The following is a 20,530-nucleotide window of genomic DNA, read 5'->3' on the forward strand; positions in this document are numbered from 1 at the left end:
GAATCTCAGTGCAATAAAATAGTGGCTATGGACTCTCAGCAATAAATAGTTTTGACACAATTGTTTCTATGTCTGCACTCTTCCCCTCTGTCTGCCTCAGACTGTCTTCCTGTTCTCAGTTCCTCAGGATGTATATTGTCACCTTAGCCAATAATAGTTCACAATGGCAGATGGGTAGTCTTGCCACAAGAACTGCATTCACACCACCGTTGTTTGTTTTTGGTGCAGACATGAAGGAAACGTTTACCTGAAATGTTTTTAGAACACAGTAGCTTCTTAGAGCCAATTAAAAAAATACGGGTTGTATCTTGGAGGAATTCTGATGTTCCAACACTGCAGAGAGCCAAATATCAGTAGCTGTCAAGAAAACAAAAATAATGCAGTGTCCTGAACCTCACTGGTGAGTCACTGGACGCAGTTGTACTGATGCAGGCCATGTAATGAAATTTAGAGGAACAATTCATTTTATACCTAAACCACTTTTATTTTTAGAACAGGGCTACTCTGTGTACTCAAGTAAAGCATGTGAGGTGCTTTATTTTAAAAACCAGAATTATTTTTAAATGATTCAGAGGTAGATGTTTATGCACTTTACTAAATAGCGAATGTTCTCTTGAACTTAGGCTTTAAAGGAAACTAAATAAATTGGTAAATTTTGAATATCTGGCTATTGTTAAAATTTTACACATTTACTTTATTAGCTTTTTATAAACCGTTATTCATCAATCAATCAGAGATTGGAATCGGAAAGCTGTCTTTACACTGCTCTGATTGGTGACTGACAGGTTAAATACAGAACAAATCTGAATTTTTTTCCTGTTTAATAAATGCATTAAAACTGGTCTGTTAACAGATCAGAAACCAGCATTAACTTTGATGTGCTTTCTTTAGAGTTCAGCAAAATTCAGGCAAAAGTTATGGAACGATGGTACGATGCATAAATAGGGATAATTGTCATTCCTTCTGTTGGGAGCTGCATCATATGTCAAATTGCAATCATCTTACAAGCTCCAACAAAGATATTGGTCCAACAGTAAATGGACTGGAAGCTACAGCTGTTAAAGCTCTTATTGAGTGGAGTCTGGAACGAGCCCAAGAAGGAGTGGAAGGAGAAAGGGGGGAAAACACTCATGGCTGTGAAGACGGGACAAAAACCAGACACTGGTTGATCTGAATCTGTGGGTCATGCTTCAGAAAAACATGAAAATAAACCAAGAAACGTCTTATTGGTGTATCATTTTGAAGAAAATCTGGTGAAGATGTAACACAGAGTTTAGAAAAATGGAAATTCAGGTGAAAATAAAACTGCCTAGGGATCTGAAACAGGTTTCATTGAGCCCTGTCTCGATTTTTCTTCATCCTTAGATTTGCTCCAGTTTGCAGTTTATTCAAAGAAAGGCCTCACGACTAGGCGTGTTGCAATAAACAATTAATCGCATGGATTAAATTCATCGCATGATGAATTAAAATGAGCTCGATATTTTCCGTTTACATGTTTGTTTTCCTCGTGTCTCCCTTTCTTTCTACTAAATAGGCTGGATGACAAACGTTTTCACTCGGGTGCATCGGCCTCGTCTCACCCCTCCCCTTCTCATTTCTTTAGTGTAGGTGGGAGTGAAGTCTTGCGTCAGGTACTGAACAGGCGCATGGTCTCATTACATACCTCAGAGTGTAGCATGAAAGTCCTGTGAGGAGTAGCAACCCAGAGAAACGCTAGTCGAGATTGGAAATACCAGAAGTGGAATTGGTTTCAAAGCCGAACACAACAGCTTTAGCGTGGGAGCATATTGGATTCAAACCGATTGACCGTGGTGAACCACTTCTCCTGAGTGAGCCGGTGTGTCACATTTGTTGTAAAACAGTAGCACCTAAACACAGCAATACAACAAACCTGCATCTGCACAAAAATATAATCATCCAATGCAGTTTCCACAGCTGAAAAAAACTCCTTCGTCTTCCCGACAGTGGACAATCACTGGAGCGTTTAATCTGCCAGACTAAACTAGCAACAGATTTACATATGGCCTGTTAACACATCTGTTCTGATTCAAATCAAGTGCTTTTGTTGTTAGTTTGCTCTTTCGTTTATAAAACCATCAGTTTTATGAGGATATTTAAAATGTCTTCATGTGTTGAATATTATTTAGAAATTAAAGGTTATTGATTGACAGCCATGCTGCGAGCAACTTCAGTGTTGGCCCCCTTACAGATTTTTTTGTTTTTTTTTTGTTTGGCTTTTGCGTCACACTGAAATGTATTCGATCAGCGAACATAATTAACATTGGTTAATGATAATCAGAGTAAATGTATAAAGCAGTTTTCATCATTAATAGAAATTATGAATTTCACTCTCTACAGAATAATTCTGCTGGAGAACATCTAGCTGTCAGTACAGGTCCATAAACCCAATCACACTTTGGTTATAGATGAGGAAAATGACCCAAAGCACAGTAGCAATGCAAGGTTTGAATGAAAATAAATATTAAAACAAGGAGGTTTTGAAGTGGCCTAGCCAAAGTCTGGACTTAAATCCAGTTACCTTTGATACTTGAAAACCCTCCAACAGGGCAGAGAATGGCCGAAAAATCCTCATTGCTGACGTATAAAACTCATAGGATGTTATCACAAATGTTTGATGTTGTTCCATTTAAAGGTGGCACAACTGGTTATTAGGTTCAGAGGGCAGTTACCTTTTCATACTCATTTTGCATAGGACAGGATTACTTTAGAAAGCTTATTTTACCCTTAATCATTGATTTCCTCATCAAAGTGCTTTTTATATTTGCTCAGGTTTATCCAGTATTAAAATTTGTTTCAACTAAAACATTTAAGTATAACAATAAAAGCAAAATCAGAAGAAATCTTTAAGGAGGCAAACACAACACTGTAGGTAAACGTGGAGCCTTTATCAGCTGAAAATGCTTGAATTTTTCATAGGGATGAATCAATATGAAAATTTGGGCTGAATATAATATTTATTTCTTTACCCTTTTGGCACTATGAAAAAGTGACCCCACTGCTGACATTCCTCTTCTCTGCTTGAGTAAAACATCCCCCAACCCTGCGCTGCATCACTATCACAGTCACATGCCCAAACAAACAAACACCACATGGCCTCTCCCTCCTGAAACAGTTACACTGACAGTAAAAAGATGGAAAAAAAAAAAAACACAGGCTATTCATACTGGCCCAGTATCACTTATGGGATCTAACATCTGGTTATACTGATCCTGATATATCAGGCATCCCTAATTTGTTCGGAGAAATTGATGGAGAGCTATAAGAAATGCTGGAGTTTATAAGCACTTTATTTCCAAGTTTTAGAAAATCAAACTTGCGCCCTAGAATACAGAGCCATCTGTTTTTAGGAGCTTTTTTTGGGTTGAAAAGTGTTTATCTATTTTAAACATCAGTTAAAAGATTGTTTGACTGACTGTGCTTGATTAAGAAATTATAGTTATAATAGTATACAGACGTACGCTGTGTTTGGGCTATTATAAGATTTAAATCGGATATATTTGTAATATGGTGACTCGCATTGACATGCATGGTCTATCACACGGTTTAGGGTTTAGATTATGTTGCGTGTGAGTCAATGAGTCACAGCAAAGGGAGAGGTGACCTTTCAGAGTGGGGAGTCAGAGTCACAACTATTTGTTGATAATGAGAAATTCCAGTCTATTTTAGGGGTATGTGCATTGAAGTACTATTGTTGGTGAGTGCATGTTTCTTTCTTCAGCATTTTGTAATTTTGGTTGTTTTGATCGAATTCCTTGTTCACCTGGTTTGAACATCATTTTGCTTTGAAGATGTGTGTCAATGAGATACTTTTTTCTTCTTTTTTAATCTGTAGTCAAATAAGTTTCTATCCTAAACAGCTGCTGCTGTGTTTTATTTTACTTTCCTGACATATAAAGATAAAGTGAATAAAATATTAAGTCCTATTTGTTTGGGGAAAAGTCTACTAGAGTCAACTAGAAAAAGCAGTCCCTTAGTCATGTAGAAATTCATTGGGCAGACTCTATTGCAGTTGCCCCCTCTTCACTTGTAGCCTTCAGGCTATTTATGGAGCTCTTGACTTTGCACCGTGTCACTAGTCCTCACTTCTACTGTCAACCCCCTCCCCCAAATAGTGGTCCAAGTACCTCTGTATTAGTCACAACTTTCATACACTACACTTCAGATAATGTTTTTTTAGCATGTTTTGGTGACATGTTTTTTTCCTTCCCTCGTAGTATTTGAGGATATCCTTCTAGCGTCCAGTGTGTCATTTTGGAAGTAGATCAGTAACAAACAGCCTTGCAATTTCTGTGTGAAAGATTTGAAAAAAACCTCTCCCAATACAGGGATAAATCCTTTTTCCTTTTGGTTTTTTTTATCAAAGCTTCACATAAAGCTTCTTCATGTTTAAAGTCAACTGTTCTTTCTTCTAATTTTCCTGATTTCCTGCATCACAGCTTCTGCTTCTTTCTAATCGTATGAAAATCCAAACATCAGCTGCTTGTCCTGAGTGCTTCTACTTTTTTTTTTTTTTTTTTGCTGATTTGCTAACCACTTGAAAGAAATTTACAAAACATTTGAATGTGTACCTAGCTAATTATCCCTGCTGTTAGGTACCTAGAGAGGATGGCACTAAATACATGAGAGAAACACAAGGTTAATTTAAATTTAGTTGAATATTAAACCAAAATACCTTAGTTGACTCTGTTTTATCTGTTTGCCTCCATGGTCAATAATTTCTTAAACTTTTCAGTGTAGTTGAAATTGCCAAATTGTGTGGCTCCTGTGGCTTTGAACTTCAAAGACATGGTCAGGCCTCAGGAGTAGAGATCTTCCCTCAGGGCTGCCTTATCTGCTGTCACTCGTTCAGCAGTATGAGCTTCTGTTTGCTTTACCTTCCGTTGGTTTCCTTTACCTTAGTCTTAAAGACCTTTATTGCTGTAATGTTGGCAGGTTCCCAGGATAACTGGAAACTCTAAATAGATCTCAAACAATAGATGAGATTAACATTTTCTAGTGAATGCAAACACACACACACACACTAACTGCTGCTAACATGAAACGTTGCATCGAAATATTCACACCAAGAACATATCAGAGTTCCTCACAGAAAGTATGGTACAGACTTCCTTGGATATGAGAAACCCATCAGATCGTAGATTGTTTTGTTGACCTACATTTGTTGCTGGTAGTGCAGCTTCTACAAGCCATTAAATCATTGTGTGAACTTTAGGTTGTTTTTTGTGGAACCAAGTAGGATCAGAAAGTTTTGTACAGGAATGTGAAATCTTCAAAAAACAAAAAACGGATGATGTTTAGATATTGTCAATAACCAGAAAAAGAGGAATTCTTTTGGCTTCCATTTGCCTGGTACCAGTCAGGGCCCATCAAACTTAAAATTGCCGTTTACGGTGATTGTCCGATTTCTGTGTGCATCTCCAGGTCAAAATCCAAAGTAGCTTTCAGAATCTACCACTGTACTAACTAAAACAGGCGGGCCAAAATAAACTCCCATGCACTACATTTGTCATTATTTAAAATACAATTTCCATATAATAGCCCCAGTGAGGTAGCAGTAACACCCTGTACTATATTACGAGTTGGTATCTGTATGGATCTTACTTTTCCGAATAATGTAGCATTTGGATGACTTTCATCTTACTGCTGCCTGCTTGTTTCTGCAAGCAATCGGGATGTTTATCCACATATGGAGCGGCTCACCCAAGCCTCCGCAGTATGTTGATTTAATCTTGCACACAAGGAATCTGATTTTCCACAATTAAGATGGAAGATTAGAGCAGTGTCTCCACCCAGAGGGAGTATCCTAGGCAGAGCTGATTATGTTAAGTGTAAATGATCAATGGCAATAAATGCACTCTCCTCACTGGGCTAGGCAAATGGCCGGTTTCAAGTATTGTGAGTATTGTGTACAATGTTTAATTTAACCTGTTCAGAGGAATGGAACAGACTGCATATTAAAGTTTATGAATCATTACTGTGTCTCCTGAATGAAGTAGAATAATCATGACATCTACACATCTTAAAAGGTACAGATAACGTTGTGTCTGAATTACATTTTTAGAGATTTTTCCTATACTGTATATTCACATTGCGTAAACTTGGGGGTTATGATTACGATTTGCTATTTAGTTGTCTATATTTATTTTAATAACTGCATTGTTTTGTTTTGTTTTGGTTGTTTGTGCAGAACTCAACATCAAATTTTTAATCATATGTTTTAAATCTTATGCACTTCATGCTGTCTTTCGGGTTGAGGCCCTTTACTCTGTATGATGCTGTTTATTCTGTATCCTTAAATGCAGCAACTTCAATGTTCTGTTTATGCCTCTTTTCTACATTAAAGTTAAACCTAAACTATATTCATTGACGTAGCGTTTTATGATAGAAGCACTAAATACTAATTCTGATCAACTCTTATTTTAATTCTGAAGACTGATCTAAAATGCATAAAAGAATAAAATAAATGCAAAATAAGGCAGTTTTCAAAAATAAGAATAAGTTCTAACTCATTCCACTGTCTGAAACACTTTTGTTTGGGTTTTTTTAGGTTTATCCCACCTCATCTCGTCCTCCCCAGTCTTCCAATCCTTGTTCCCCATTGGCTCTTATTCCCAGAGGACGGAGATAAGCATGGGGTAAAACAGCTGAGACTAAACGCCAAGACAACGCAAGCTGTAGAGGCCCACTCACCTGCACAGGTAAGATCGTTTAGTCTGTATGTTAATACGTCTCTTGGAATTAAGTGGCATTTCCAAAGGTTCATTTATTTCAGTCCGGAACATTAATGTTGGGAGATGATTATTTACTGATACAGGGAACCATAATAACCTCAAGTCAAAGCTCATGTCTTTGCTCAGTAATACTCATTGATAAACAGTCAACCTACCATTGTTCCCTGGTGCCCCACAGCCATCCTCATCCCACTGAACCTTTTGTCTGTGGCATAAGAAAAGCAGGGTGGTGGTTTTATAGGGTAAGCTAAGATCGATTTGAATAATGTGGCTTAGACCGAAGACCATGTGAGTGTGGGATGTTGAACACGGCTCAAAACAGAGAAGTTTCAGATCTTTAGCTTACCTTGTGAACAGGCATTTAAGCTAGTGCTGTAAAAGCTAGTGGATGCTGAATGACCAAGACAGTATTTCCTTTGACTTACTAAGGCTTAGCGTGTGGCACAAAACACAAACTCAATGAGTGGGTTTGGTTTTATTCATTTGACACTAAAATACACCGATGGTCCTTCAGTCCAGTGACTTCTGTGATCCAAATTAAGTGACCTGGAATAATTCTAATATAATTACATGAATTTTCTTTTACATTATATTTCCAGGTGAATCTTTCTTTTCATGCGTTTGCTTACGTTTTGGTGAGGCATAAAACATGTCCAGAGAGGTCAAACTGGAAATAAAGTGAACTTATAAAAAAAGAAGTGAACATCACTTTATAATCAGTGATCATAGAACTAACAAACATTTCAGAAAAAACTTGTAATTATGTTAAAAGTGAAAGATTCAATGTTGATAAAACTGGCTACAACAATGGTGTGAATATTCGACCTGAAGAAGTAGGTCTTTTTGTTGAGGAGACAGCTCTAAATAAAACATGTGATGTTGACCAAATATCAACAGAGCACCTGCAGTGTGATAATCGACGGATCCATGTGTTTTACAGGACTTTAAAATAATGATCTTGTACATGATCTCATCAGTTCCTTTAGTGCAAAAACTGGGAAGAAGTCTAGTATTCATAATGATAAAACAGTTGCCATGGAAAGTATTTTTTCTAGTGTTTGAACACAATCTTTTTAGAAAGATTTGAAGAGTATAAAACTGGTGATCAGTTTGGTTTTAAAGTAAGCCCAATAAGGATCTGTGTATATGTACCTTGATGGAAATTGCAAGTAAATATCAGACAGAACTCATCCCTTTTCATGTAATGTTTAGATCCTTCAAAAGCATTTGACAGAGTTTACCTTAAGAAGTTGGTTGTTAAATAGTGAAGCTGAGGGGTCACTGCACGTTTGATTACAAACTATCACATCAAACCTTTACTGGATCTATTGGAGCCTGACAAGGTGGGATATTATCATCTGTCTGATCTTTCTGTCATGCTAAATGATTGCGAGACTGGTTGTCTGGTGTTTAACCTTCTTGTTAATCATTTAATGTATGCTGGTGGTTCTGTCATTCTGTTACCTTACAGCAGTGTTTTTCAACCTTGGCCTTAAAGGTTTTAGATGTTCCCCTGCTTCAGCACACATTAGGTGTGATGGCTGATTGATGGCTGATTAACAGGGTTTTGCTGAACTGTAGTCATTTGAATCAGGCGTGTTAAAGCAGGGAATCCTCTAAAACATGCAGGGTAGTGTGCCTTGAGGACCAGGCCTGAAAAACGCTGCGTTACAGTGCTGGTCTCCAGCTGCTACTTAGAGTTTGTGTTAGTTATGGTTTTAGTTGTGACAGTTTGATTAATCCACAGGTGTTGCTGTGACTTTCCAACTAAAGAGGATCAGAATCTAAATGTTCCGGGTTTTTATCAATGTCTTATTGTGAAATACTTTGGTCATAAAATAAGTGACCTTTGTAATGATGATGATGTGCAGTGACAGTGTTGCAAGTTGTACAGGCAAGCTAATATGTTGGCACATAAATTTTACATGTGTACAGATGGTGTTGAAGTGACCTTTTTTGAGCCCAGCGGGCCTCCTTTTTATACAGCTAACTTACACAGCCAAAATTAAAAACACTGCAGGTGGCTTTTCAGGATGTTATAAGAATCGTCCTTAGGCTTCCGAGATGAACAGCTGCAAGTCAAATGTTTGTTACGAGGAATGTTCCAACTTTCCATGCCTTACTAAGGAGCTTCATGTTTAAATCTATGTGCTGTTTTAAAGAGTAAAGAGAAATTTAATGGGAGCTTTAACTGCTAGAACAGTGACACAAGGTTTCCTTTAACCTTTAGGAAACACTGGAACAATTGTTTTAATTTTCTGTGATGTGATTTAGGATGATGTGGACCAATTTGACCAGTAATTATTGCAGAAACCCTAACGAGAATGTGTAAAGTTTAAAATTACATTTGTTCTTTTGAGGAAAGGCTTCTATTTTTCAGCTGACTTCCAGCTAAGGCGGGCTTGTCGTTTATATGTCAACCTTCTAGTGTTATTAACCCAGCTTTGGGGGTTTTTTACAAGCCAGCCTTCTCTCCCACTCATCTCCCTGAGGTCCCAGTGTCTGTGTGGGATACACTCAACAGGAAAACTTAATTGTCATGAGGAAAAAACAAGAAAATGAGAGATTAGACTGAAGCTTGCTTGTGCTTGTCCCTGTTAGTAATTTGATACTGACTTAACAAGCATTGTACATACGCTTCCTATGTTATAATATTCAAATGGAAATCATCAGCAGAGCAGAAGACGAAGGGGACAGGTGCCATGCTGAAAGTTGTGCTAAATGAGACATGAAGAGGAGAATGGACAGAACAAACAGGGGGAAACCAGTGCAGTTGTTGCTAGGAGGCAGAGGGCAACATGATACAGAAGAAGGAAGAACTCAGACAGCACTACTGAAGATGATTCACTTAACCATTTTCATGTCAGACTTCAATCTATGCATCTGCCTTTTTTCTCTTCTTTATTCTCTGATATTGAAATAAATATTGACATTCTTGATTTAAGTCTTAAATATATAGAATGTCCTGTTGTCATGCCCATAATAGCATTTAATAAAAACCATGTCCCTGTTGATAGAGCTGCTAGCATTCCTGTGCCCTTTTTTAAATAATGTTGTTTAAAAGTTACAGGATCAGCCATCTGCTTTGACCGATCGTCCGCTGGCTTATTAGCTTAGCTTCTGAGAAAATACTTCATGCTTTCTATCATTTCTAATTTTCTGTACCAACTAGCGATGCAAATTATCGATTAATGAATTAATCTAAAGTTGATTGATCTTATCGATTGACTAACGATTAATTGATAAGTGGCCATTTTCTTAAAACCCAGTTTTCTCTTGTATCAAGGGTATTTCCATTCCATGGAAGGCATTTTATTATGCCGACTTTAAACAAAGAAGCACATCATATTTTAACAATTTATTGAGCCAGCTTTATTAAATACTGACTGAATACACACAATTGTGGTTTTCCCTCATATTATAAGCCAAAACAGGAAACTATTAGGTTACTGAATAGAAATATAAAACTAAGATTTAGCTCAAACTGGCAACTGAACACGATGCAAGAGCACTTCCAGGCTTCCTGAGCTGAAAACAAACATCTCTCTGTGTGCTTTGAATGAGGTAGAAATAAAGCTAGACCCAAGTATTTTTCTTTTTAAAGCAGTATGTTAACATGTTCTGGTGTGAGTTTACAGTGAGAACAGCTGCAGAGAATACACGTTCAGATGAGACTGATGTTCCTGGTATGCACAAGTATCGTCGTGCCCAGGCTGCCAGCCTTGGAGACCTTCTCTCTTTGACCTTCCACCACTCTGTGGGACTGGAATCAAGAGGTGGCTGAGGATCTTTCAGATAGCAGTCTACTTCTTTCTCTGCGTCATCATTGTGGGAGGTGGAATAGTTTTCACCAAGAGTAATACCATTGCAGAAGTGCGTCCCTGAACTGCACCGTCCTGAACAGTCATACCTCTGGCCTCCTCCTGTGGGGTTGTTATGTCTTCTGACTTGGACCTCACATGTTCTGCTAGATCCACTTCAAGCAGGTTAGAATTAGCAGAAATCTTCCATGGAGGGGAAAGGAAGGCCAGGCGCTTGTGCCGAGGGTCTAGCATTGTTGCAGCATTGGTGGTGTTGATATGATTTCAACCTTCAATCTGTTTTCAACAAACAAATCAAATATTTATTATGATTACCATTAAGCTAGCATCACATTTGTATGTATTTAAGTTTCACACTGGAACTACACTTCAGTACATCTTTACTCCGTGACTGTAGAAATGTGTCTAAACATTGATTTTAATTACAACTAACTCAACAATAATTACAAATAGCATTATGGGTAACAGATCAGCAAGCTTTTTTTAACTCAAATTTATCACATAAATTATTATAACGTCTACCTTGAACCTTCCACCAAGTGAGGACTTCACTTTAGATTTGAATTCTGCTGCTTTGCTGCTGTCTCTGTCCAACACCTTGAGCTGCGTGTTGATGAGGCTGAAGGTGATGGGGAATATGTTGGATGCAGACGCCTCACTCTCAGTAGACATGATGGTAGTTGCACACTTAAGTGCCTCCAGCACAGGTATCACCTCCTCCATCAGTGGCCAGTACTCGTCTCTCAACTCCAGCATCCTTGCGTCTGAAGGTTTTGGCACACAGCGGTCCGATAGCATAGCAGACACGGTCCATCTCTGTTCCAGAAGTCTTTGAAACATCTCACAAACTGAGTTCAACCTGGTTTTACAGGACTGAATTACACGATGACCTGGTAACTGCATTTGTTTTTGCTTCCATTCCAGTGCTTTAGTAGCGGGAGGGTTGTGGTTGAAATGTTTTACCAGTCTGCCGGCAGCCACAATGATCCGGCTAACACCAGTAGCGGTGAATCCATCATTGACAGCCAAATGCAAAGTATGTGCAAAGCATGGATCTGAACTCCTACCTACTCTGGTGGGGTTGTTTGCGGAGACGATGTTTTGTGCATTGTGGACGCAGGCTACAACATGACCTTTGAGCCCCCACGACTCCACTGCTTGATTTAGCCTGTTTGCTAAATTGTCAGCTTTATGTCGCTGTTTGTGAGGAGGACCGCAGACTTTACTTTCCAATCTGAGTCAATGATGTGAACAGTTACTGTGATGTGGTTCTCTGTTGTCAGTGCAGTCCAACAGTTGTTGGTGAGAACACGCTTTGTGCTCTTAGCTGAACCTTCAATTCAGCTGCCTTCTTGTTGTAGCGCGCCTCCAAACGGGTGGTTATGGTTGCTCTCGAAGGAATGTTAAAGCTTGGCTCCATTATGTGCATTAAGTCACGAAAGCCCTTACCATCAACCATGCTTATTGGCATCAGGTCTTTCTCTATCATGTTACAGATTTTTTGCGTGATGTCCTCTGCTTTTCTGTCGTCACATACTTGCCTTTGGAGCGCATCTGTAATTTATCGTTGAGAAGTTGAAGCCCCTCCGCCATGTTCCACAGCTGAATGAGCACTATTAAGGTAGTAATTTAAGGAGCTTGTGGAGTGTTTATATTTCAAAACCGAACCGCACAAAATGCATTTTGCATCGTTGTCATTATTAACCAGAGTAAAATAATCCCACACTGGACTTCGTTTGGACCGTCTCATTGCTGCTGTTCTGTGATGCCTCCGCCATTAGAGAGCCTGCTATACAAATATCAACTGGCTCAGCTTAAGGGTGACCAGCGCCCTCTTCTGGTGGCAACCACACTACAACACTGAGATTATGTCTGTCCAAGCCGATGTAATCAGTTAATCGGATGGTACAAATTTTAATCTAATAAACCATTAATCGACAATTAATCGTAAATCAATTATTTGTTTGCATCCCTAGTACCAACCCAACCTGCAGGGGTTTATTTTAATGGCCTGTCCCCAGTACAATACAAATTTAGTTTTCAGGCTCTAGTAACGTACAAATATAGATGTATTCATTCTGTTTACTGTAAGTTTCACCTGATTTGTTAGACGATGAATAGGCTTCATGACCGTGCCAGTCCAGGAATCTGAGGCGGTCAAACCACCTGAATGGCTGTATTGTTAGTTTTTTTTCAGCTCGCATGTTTTCCTCGCGTTTTGTCTTGCTTGACTGAGACATCCTACCCAACTCTGCTGCTTGTTTTATATTTTGCTTCCATGAAATGTTTTTGCTGTTTTATGAAGACATATTTTTTTTGTCTTCAGCAGCAAACAAAAGGCAGATCAAAACATCCTGCTGCTGTTTCCCAGGAACTACTTTTATTGCACGATCATCATGACAGACTATTCTTCCTCAATGACGTGCTGTTGGTTTATTTTTAAGATGACCAACTAGACTAGAAAACTGAATGGTTTTTGTTCTGCTTTGGGCTGTTTTTCCAGCCTGCGGTCTGTGCATGTATGCATGACTGTTTACTTTATCTCATCTGCTGCCACACAGAGGATTGCTTACAATCGTGCGGGAACAAACACTTTCTTTCTGGAAGGTTGGAAATGTATAAACACAACTTTGTGAGCCAGCTGATCAGGGGGGATAATGCAGCAATTAGAGCTAAATAAAGAGATTTTATTAATTAACTTGTAGTTTAGAAAAACAGGTTTACCTGTGCTGGCTTACACTACCCCTCTATAGTCTGTTTGAGACAGAAACTAATACCAGTTTCTGTGTTAACTGATTACCAAACTGAAGAGCCACAGTGTTTACTGTAGAAAATACCGTAAGATCACTTCCTCAAATGAACTTCCGTAGCAGAGTTTAAAAACAAGCCAACATAGTTTGAAAGGAGTTATGGAGAAATATATGAGATTTGTTTGAGAGAATCAAAAAATTAACCAGGGTTTTAATAACATCACAATCAACCAATGAGCGTTTAAATGGAGACGATGTGCGACAGGGCAAGTCTGTTCACCTCATCGGTTGACCGACACATAACAACTAGCTTGGAAGCAGTTTTTTTCACTCAGACGTATCCCCTGGTTTGCTGACAAGAACGGGTGTTTCTTTAAATAAGGGAGGATCTTTCCGAGTGATTGTGAGGTAAGCACTGGTCTACAAGTTGTGAGAGGCAAGGTCAGACAGGTGAAAAGAAGAGCAGGGTAGAAATCACGATGGATACTTAGCTGTTGGGGTTGTAATAAAGAGTTAGAAATAAACGGACTTGCTTCTTCTCCAAAGTAAGGATAAAAAAATGTATACTACTACTAATGTAAACTAGCTTTTTAGGAGGAAAAACGGATGCCAACCATAAGCAGGATAATTGCTTTAAAAACTGCCTTTGAAGAGTGGAGCACTGAGCCACAAACTGTGATAAAGTGACATCGGTAGCTTACTGCATATTTCTGCCCAGCAACTGCTCTGAACTTCATTAGGCTGGCCTGGTCCTTATCTCCTAGGTTCAGTTAGGGAGAGGCAGGGTACACCCTGATGCATCACCAGTCCCTCACAGGGCCAACAAAGAAACACACAACAAACGTGTAGATACACACACCTGACGATAATCTGGGGAGGCCTAAAAAAAAAAAAACCTGCTTGGTCTTAGTCTGAAGGAGGAAGTTGAATCCACGCATGAAAAGGGTGAACATACAAAACGTTCTGCATCACACAAGAAAACCCCAGCCAATATTAGGAAAACATGCTGTGTGCAATAATATTGGTGAATGTTGGAGTAATGACGTGAATAATGTGTCGCTGTTTTTCTGCTGTACGTTCATAGCAAACAGGTTCCAGATGAGCCGTCTGACCACAGACTATTAAAAACAATAAATGTTCTTCCATGTCATCAAGGTCTTATGGAAAAAGCTGCTTCTGACTAAAACAACTTAGTTGGAGTTTTTTAATGACTTTACCACCTCTTATCTTCTGAAACTGCTTATGCTGCAATGAACAACTAGTGTCACCAAATATATTCCAGGCATGAAAAGCCTGGATTTTAAATTATATACCAATCTATAATTATCTACCAATTGTTGCAGTTTCTTGCGATATGCATATTGTCTGCACTGTTGTGAAAACAAAGCATTTGTGGTGTACTGTAGGAAGTGCAGCTCTACCCAAGACTTTCTTGCTGCAATACAACAGTGCTAACAGCTGCACCATCAGGCAACCCCTTTTATAAAATGTACACTGTGAATTAAATATGCAGCCATTAAAACGCTAAATGGTTTTAGTTTGGGGTGGGGATGAAATGAGATGAAGTTGTCTTGTCCTTTAGTTGTAAATGAGGAGGGGAGAGAAAATGAGAATTATGAAAATGCGACCAATATGTTTCTGCAGTTTGTCTTAAGGATTTTAACATAATTTGTACTTTTGACTTTTTTTCCCTCCATGTCCATTGAAGATAGATTATAGTCATTGTTTAAAAGGTTTACAATCAGTGATTTTCGTGATGTCTCTGCAGGTGGTGTTCAGTGTTGGATTGTCATGGCGCTGCTGCGTTGGAACCTAAAGCTTATGGTGACGCTGATGATGGTCAACCTCTTCATCTTCATCCTCCTCACCCGTAACAGCAGCACAGACAAAAATGGACGTCAGAAGCCCCACATCCCCACCAAACCTTTTTGGACCAAGCTAGCCCCCAGTTCCCCCTTCTGGAACCGCCAGCAGCAGATTATGGACCTTCAGCACAATCCAATCATCATGGTGAACTCTAGCAGCCTAGAGTTGCCCGACTGGCTCAATGACACCAGTTTTCCCTCTGACCCCTGTCAGCCCAATCACAGGGTTACTACTCAGGTTAAGGACTACAACTCTTTACCAAATCGCTTCAAGGACTTCCTGCTCTACATGCGCTGCCGGTCCTACCCCATCCTGATAGACCAGCCGGAAATCTGCAAGGAGCCCGCCCCATTCCTGCTCCTCGCAGTGAAATCTCTTGTGCCGCATTTTGACCGACGCCAGGCCATCCGTCAGTCCTGGGGATCAGCGGGTGTAGTAGCCAACATGACGGTGGTCACCGTTTTTCTTCTGGGAAACGCTACAGCTGTGGACTACCATCCAGATCTGTCTGAGATGGTGCAGCACGAGAGCCGCCGCCATAAGGACGTTGTGCAGTGGGATTTTAGGGACTCCTTCTTTAACTTGACTGTCAAAGAACTGTTGTTCTTAGAATGGATTCAAACTCGTTGTTCTGGCGCTCGCTACATCTTCAAGGGGGATGACGATGTCTTTGTCAACACGTACCGCATCCTGGACTTCCTCAAGGGCTTATCGGGGCCCAAAGCCAGGGACCTGTTTGTGGGTGACGTTATCACAAACGCTGGGCCGCACAGAGACAAGAAGGTCAAATACTTCATCCCAGAGAGCATGTATGCTGGGACGTACCCTCCTTACGCAGGAGGAGGGGGCTACCTTTACTCTGGAGACATTGCTGCTCGTCTGCACAACATCTCGCAGCATGTAGCACTTTATCCCATTGATGACGTCTACACCGGGATGTGTCTCCGTAAGCTGGGCCTAGCTCCAGAAAAGCACAAAGGTTTCAGGACCTTTAACATAGAGGAGAAATATCGGTCGAACCCCTGCGCATACAAGAGCTTAATGCTGGTTCACCCGAGGACCCCGCAGGAGATGATCCAGATATGGTCCTGGCTCAACAGACCTGACTTGTCCTGCTAGTGATCGGTCTGATGGGACCCAGCCTTGGTTTGAGCCCAAAAGCCAAAGTGACACGTTTTATCTTTAACAGGGTCATATCTGAAAAGTTGGCAGCTTTAAGTTCAAACTATATGTAGTTGACCTCTCGAGGAGACAGCTTGGTCTGGAGGGAAAATCACATTTCTGTTTCAGCTTATTATTTTGACTTCCTTGAGCTAATTCTGCTGTCCCATTGGTTGGCTGGGCTTCCTCAAAGTGAATGTCTTTATTAGAGTACAGATATTTATATCACAACTATTTATACAGGCTTGAACACTGTGTGTCACCTCCCCGATGGAGGGTCTCAATGCTGTATTAATGTATAGGTAAAACACCTAAAGTGTCCACCTGGGACTCATGTGGTCTCAGTCTGTAATGGGAGCGTCTTTACAGTAGCAATGTTTCTAAAGGTGTTGGTAAAAGCATGAAATTGTCCATTTCTCTGTAAAAGACGTTCCTGGTGAACACTTTGTGGTGATTTCTGCTGGAGGCTTAAACTGTGCTGCTATTCCTGAACTCCCTGAAGTATTCAAGTGACACTCCTTGCCCGTCTGAACCAGTTTGGCCTCATTAAGACTTGTTTTTTATTAGTATGACTTTGTCTATTAATAAAGAGTAGACTTACAGAAATCCTAGGTGTCTGTAATAGACAGATGCTCTGCTTTTATTTGTTGCTGTGGGTGTATTGTTACAACAGACTTGGTCTCAGCAAAAAGCTTTGGATAAAATGGGATGTAACGCAGAGCACACCGTACACTTTGCCCTAAGGGGCCATAATGAATGTGGACCTGGCTCTGCTCGGCTCAGCAGGTCGGTAAAACCAGCTCCCATAAACCCAGCTAGGTGATGCTGTTTTTATTTATCACAAGTCGATATTCAGTGATAAAACCTCCCACCGAGCGTCTGTAAGAAAATGCTGCTTTGCTGCGCTGTGTTAGAGAGCTTCATAGCCAAATTTAGGACAAAAAGTTACACCCAAGCTGCTTATGTTTCCATCTCCGTTAAACAGGCTCCCCCTGCTGGTCAGGGTAGTAAACTCAGGCTTATCAATGCTTTATATGCAAACTGATCCCTCTCTAGTGTAGAACGTCTGTTTTAACCATCGTATTATAACTTAACTCTGTGGCTTCTTAAACTCCAAACAGTAATCCAAAGCAATCTCTGTCTCTATCTACCTTTAAAATATTAAAACAAACACTAAGATGAGCTAAAGAATCAACAGTCACTTAATTCTTACCTCAGAAACATTTAGGTAATGCTTTTAAAACCACATTTGATTTTCACCTATGATTTGCTAGAATCTCTCACTGAATACAGTTGGTGGCTTATGAAATGTTTACTTAGTGTTTATGTTCACAAATATTTCTCCGTTTTAACCCTAGAGTCCGTTTTCTTTTTTCCACTCTGGTTTAAAAAGAAATGTCATGCTCTGCTGTCTGAAATCTTGCTTTTATTTCTTTTTTTCCCCATTTCCCCATTATTGTCTTCGTTTTGAAGGAATTTTATCTTTCATGGAAAAACTTTCAATTGTTTACTTTTTTCTTTTTTTTTCTCTCTTTAATGTTGCTCTCAGCGCATCGTTCGCCTCAAACATAACTGCCTAAGTCACATTTTGGCAAATATGATTTAGGCAGTTATGTTTTGAGGCGGACGATGTGTCAATGCTGTGATTCTAGGGCAGCGTCGTACCCCTGCACAGGGACTGATGAGGTCGAATAAAAACGCCTCAGATTATCCAGGCTAATGTTGGGAAACTAAAATGTTTCAGTTTCATGATTCTGTCTCGTAAACATGTTTTTGAATATTACAGCCAGAATACAGCACAAGGAGTCCAATATTATAACCAAATCTTTGCGATATTTGCTTGTACTGTATGTGTGAAAATGTTTTAGGCAAATTATTTAATTTTCGATAAAGCTATTTTTTTGTATGCTGATCTGTTATTTAAAAATAAATTGTGAAAATAAAATCTAGGAAAACGTGTTGTTTTTTTAGATTTTCCAACTTATGAAATGTCCTGTTCCTCTTTCCATGTGCTTTATAACCCTGGTTCTCAAACCTTTCATAACACTTCATTAAATACAGTCTTTGGCAAGAACTGCCATACTGCCGAGGCATTTTAAAACGGCTCTCAGCTAGAGTTAGACTGTCCATTTTGTTGTCACAGTAAACCCAGTCATAACCATTTTGTCAGTACAGGGTTCCTATGCAGTCTGAAAAAGTACTGGAATTAAATCAGCTGCTTCCAGGTCAAGGTGAGTACGGGGGAAAGTATAGAAAATCATTTTGTATTTTAAGACTTTATTCCCTATCCCATTTCATAAATGTTGTCATTTCTTTTTATACTCGATCTTTCCTTTTCCTCACTCCCTTTTCTGTTATCCTTACTTTCTTTTATCTGTTCCATCTCCATTTCTGCTTTTGTCCTTCCTTTTTTTCCTTGTGCCTTTCTTCCCTTGCCTCCTTGTCCTACCTATATTTGGTTCCTATCTTCCTTCCTTTTTCCATCCCTTCTTGCTTTTCATTCCCCTGTCTTTTTTCTATCCTTCCATTTTTCCTTGTGGTATTCCTTTTTCTTTTCTTCCTTGCTAGTGTCCTTTTATTGTTCCTTCCCTCACTGTGCTCTCCTTCCCTTATCGTTTGCTTCATTGTTGTCCTCCTGTTCTTCTCTTCATTGTGTTCTCCTCTTCCTGTTTGTCTCCTCCCCTTCCAGTCCTGTGTTTTTCCAGGATTCATATTTAAAAGACTGCCCGCTGTATAAAAATCTGCCATAAGTTAATAATAAACTTTCAATAGTTTATATTTTAAAACGAACCTTTGAAAAGTTGAGTCTGGAAAAGTATGGAATTTTTAAATGAAAAATGGTTGGGAAGTCTTAGTGCACGTTTGAAGAAAAAATCCCAAGGTTAATGTTGGGATAATTAAACAGGAAGTCAGATTTCCAAAGTTCTCTCCCTTAACCTCGGCAGTTAAAACCCAACATGGATTCATCAGCACCTTTGTGTCACGTTGAATCTTCCCAAATGTAAATGCACGTGCATCTTCTATGAGTGAACCTGTTCCTTTTTGAATGCGTTCACACATGCAATGCTATTAGCTTGATTTGCTAACAGTAACTAGCCTTGTTGCTAAGACATCTCCACCAGCTCAGTTGACCTTCTGGGGAGTTCTTGACATTGTCTCTGCTGTGTTTTGCATCTTAGATGTATCTAATTCAAGGATCAATGCACTTGAACTGCTTTCTTTTTCTATGTGGGCTAATCAGCATAACACTACAGCTAATTTGCTTCATACTTACGTTGCAAATAGTTTAACGTTTCCTGAGTTCCACTATAGGCAGCTCAAGTCTCTTGTACTCGAACCAATGCTTTATAAGATGGCACAAAGCTCTTTAATTTCCTGTGCTATACTGAAATGCAGATGCAGGTTTCCTTTTAAGTTTATCTTTTAACTCTTAATAGGCTCGCAGTCTTGTAAAGGTAGTTTTTGAAGTACAACCTGAAGCCTTTACCCTGTTAGAGATATGGTAGATATTGAAGCAATGGTGAAGGGTTGTGGAATTTATGTGGAGATTAAATGCTTAGAGTTCTGCAAAAATAAAAGTTTAGAAAAGCAATGCCTGAGATGAGGGGGATTAGTAAGCACCAAACCCTGTTAACATCTACTTCTACAATTCAGTAAAACTTAAAACAAAAAAACATTTTCATGAGACTTTTAGTTGATTAAAATAGTTTGTTTTTCTTACGTTGTTTATACTATGAACACATAAAAGCATTATGTTCAGTTGTTGCAATAAAACCATCAAATAAGTTGGGAGAATGAATGTTGTGATAGCGGCTCTACACCAGCAGAGGGCAGCAGTGTTTAAAGGGGTTGACAAATAAATAGATTTCTTTTGGCGCCTGTTATTTCGTTGCTGCTTCTGTGCTATTTGAGAGCAGCTTGTCACCAAGAATTCAAATAAAGATTATAATCACAGACGTAAAAACAGGATGCGGGGTCTAGTTCGCTCTGTGTTCAGTAAACATGTGGGCCTCCATTCTGGAGCTTCTCAACCAACACGAACACTAGAGCGACAGTCACTGCCAGCAGAAGATCTAATCAGAACAGCAGAAGAGATTTTTTTTTTTTATTATTAATTGATTTTTGTATTTCTTTATGAAGATCCTGTCACGCTTATCATCATTTCAGCATAGAGGTTACC

General features: G+C 39.4%; 1 protein-coding gene across 3 annotated transcripts in view; it reads left to right on the forward strand.

The window, feature by feature from the left end:
- b3gnt2b (UDP-GlcNAc:betaGal beta-1,3-N-acetylglucosaminyltransferase 2b) overlaps positions 1-18,295 on the forward strand; it is a 40,286-nt gene extending 21,991 nt beyond the window's left edge. For all 3 annotated transcript variants that reach the window (XM_047352261.1, XM_047352260.1, XM_047352259.1), the window contains 2 exons: positions 6,569-6,719; positions 15,092-18,295. In XM_047352261.1, coding sequence (XP_047208217.1) covers positions 15,115-16,308 — 1,194 coding nt within the window. In that variant the 5' untranslated portion in view covers positions 6,569-6,719; positions 15,092-15,114 and the 3' untranslated portion in view covers positions 16,309-18,295. The remainder of the gene's footprint in view (positions 1-6,568; positions 6,720-15,091) is intronic.
- Positions 18,296-20,530: the final 2,235 nt, after the last annotated feature.

The sequence above is a fragment of the Girardinichthys multiradiatus genome, chromosome 22, assembly GCF_021462225.1.
Source record: "Girardinichthys multiradiatus isolate DD_20200921_A chromosome 22, DD_fGirMul_XY1, whole genome shotgun sequence".
In the NCBI taxonomy this organism is placed as follows: Eukaryota; Metazoa; Chordata; class Actinopteri; order Cyprinodontiformes; family Goodeidae; genus Girardinichthys; species Girardinichthys multiradiatus.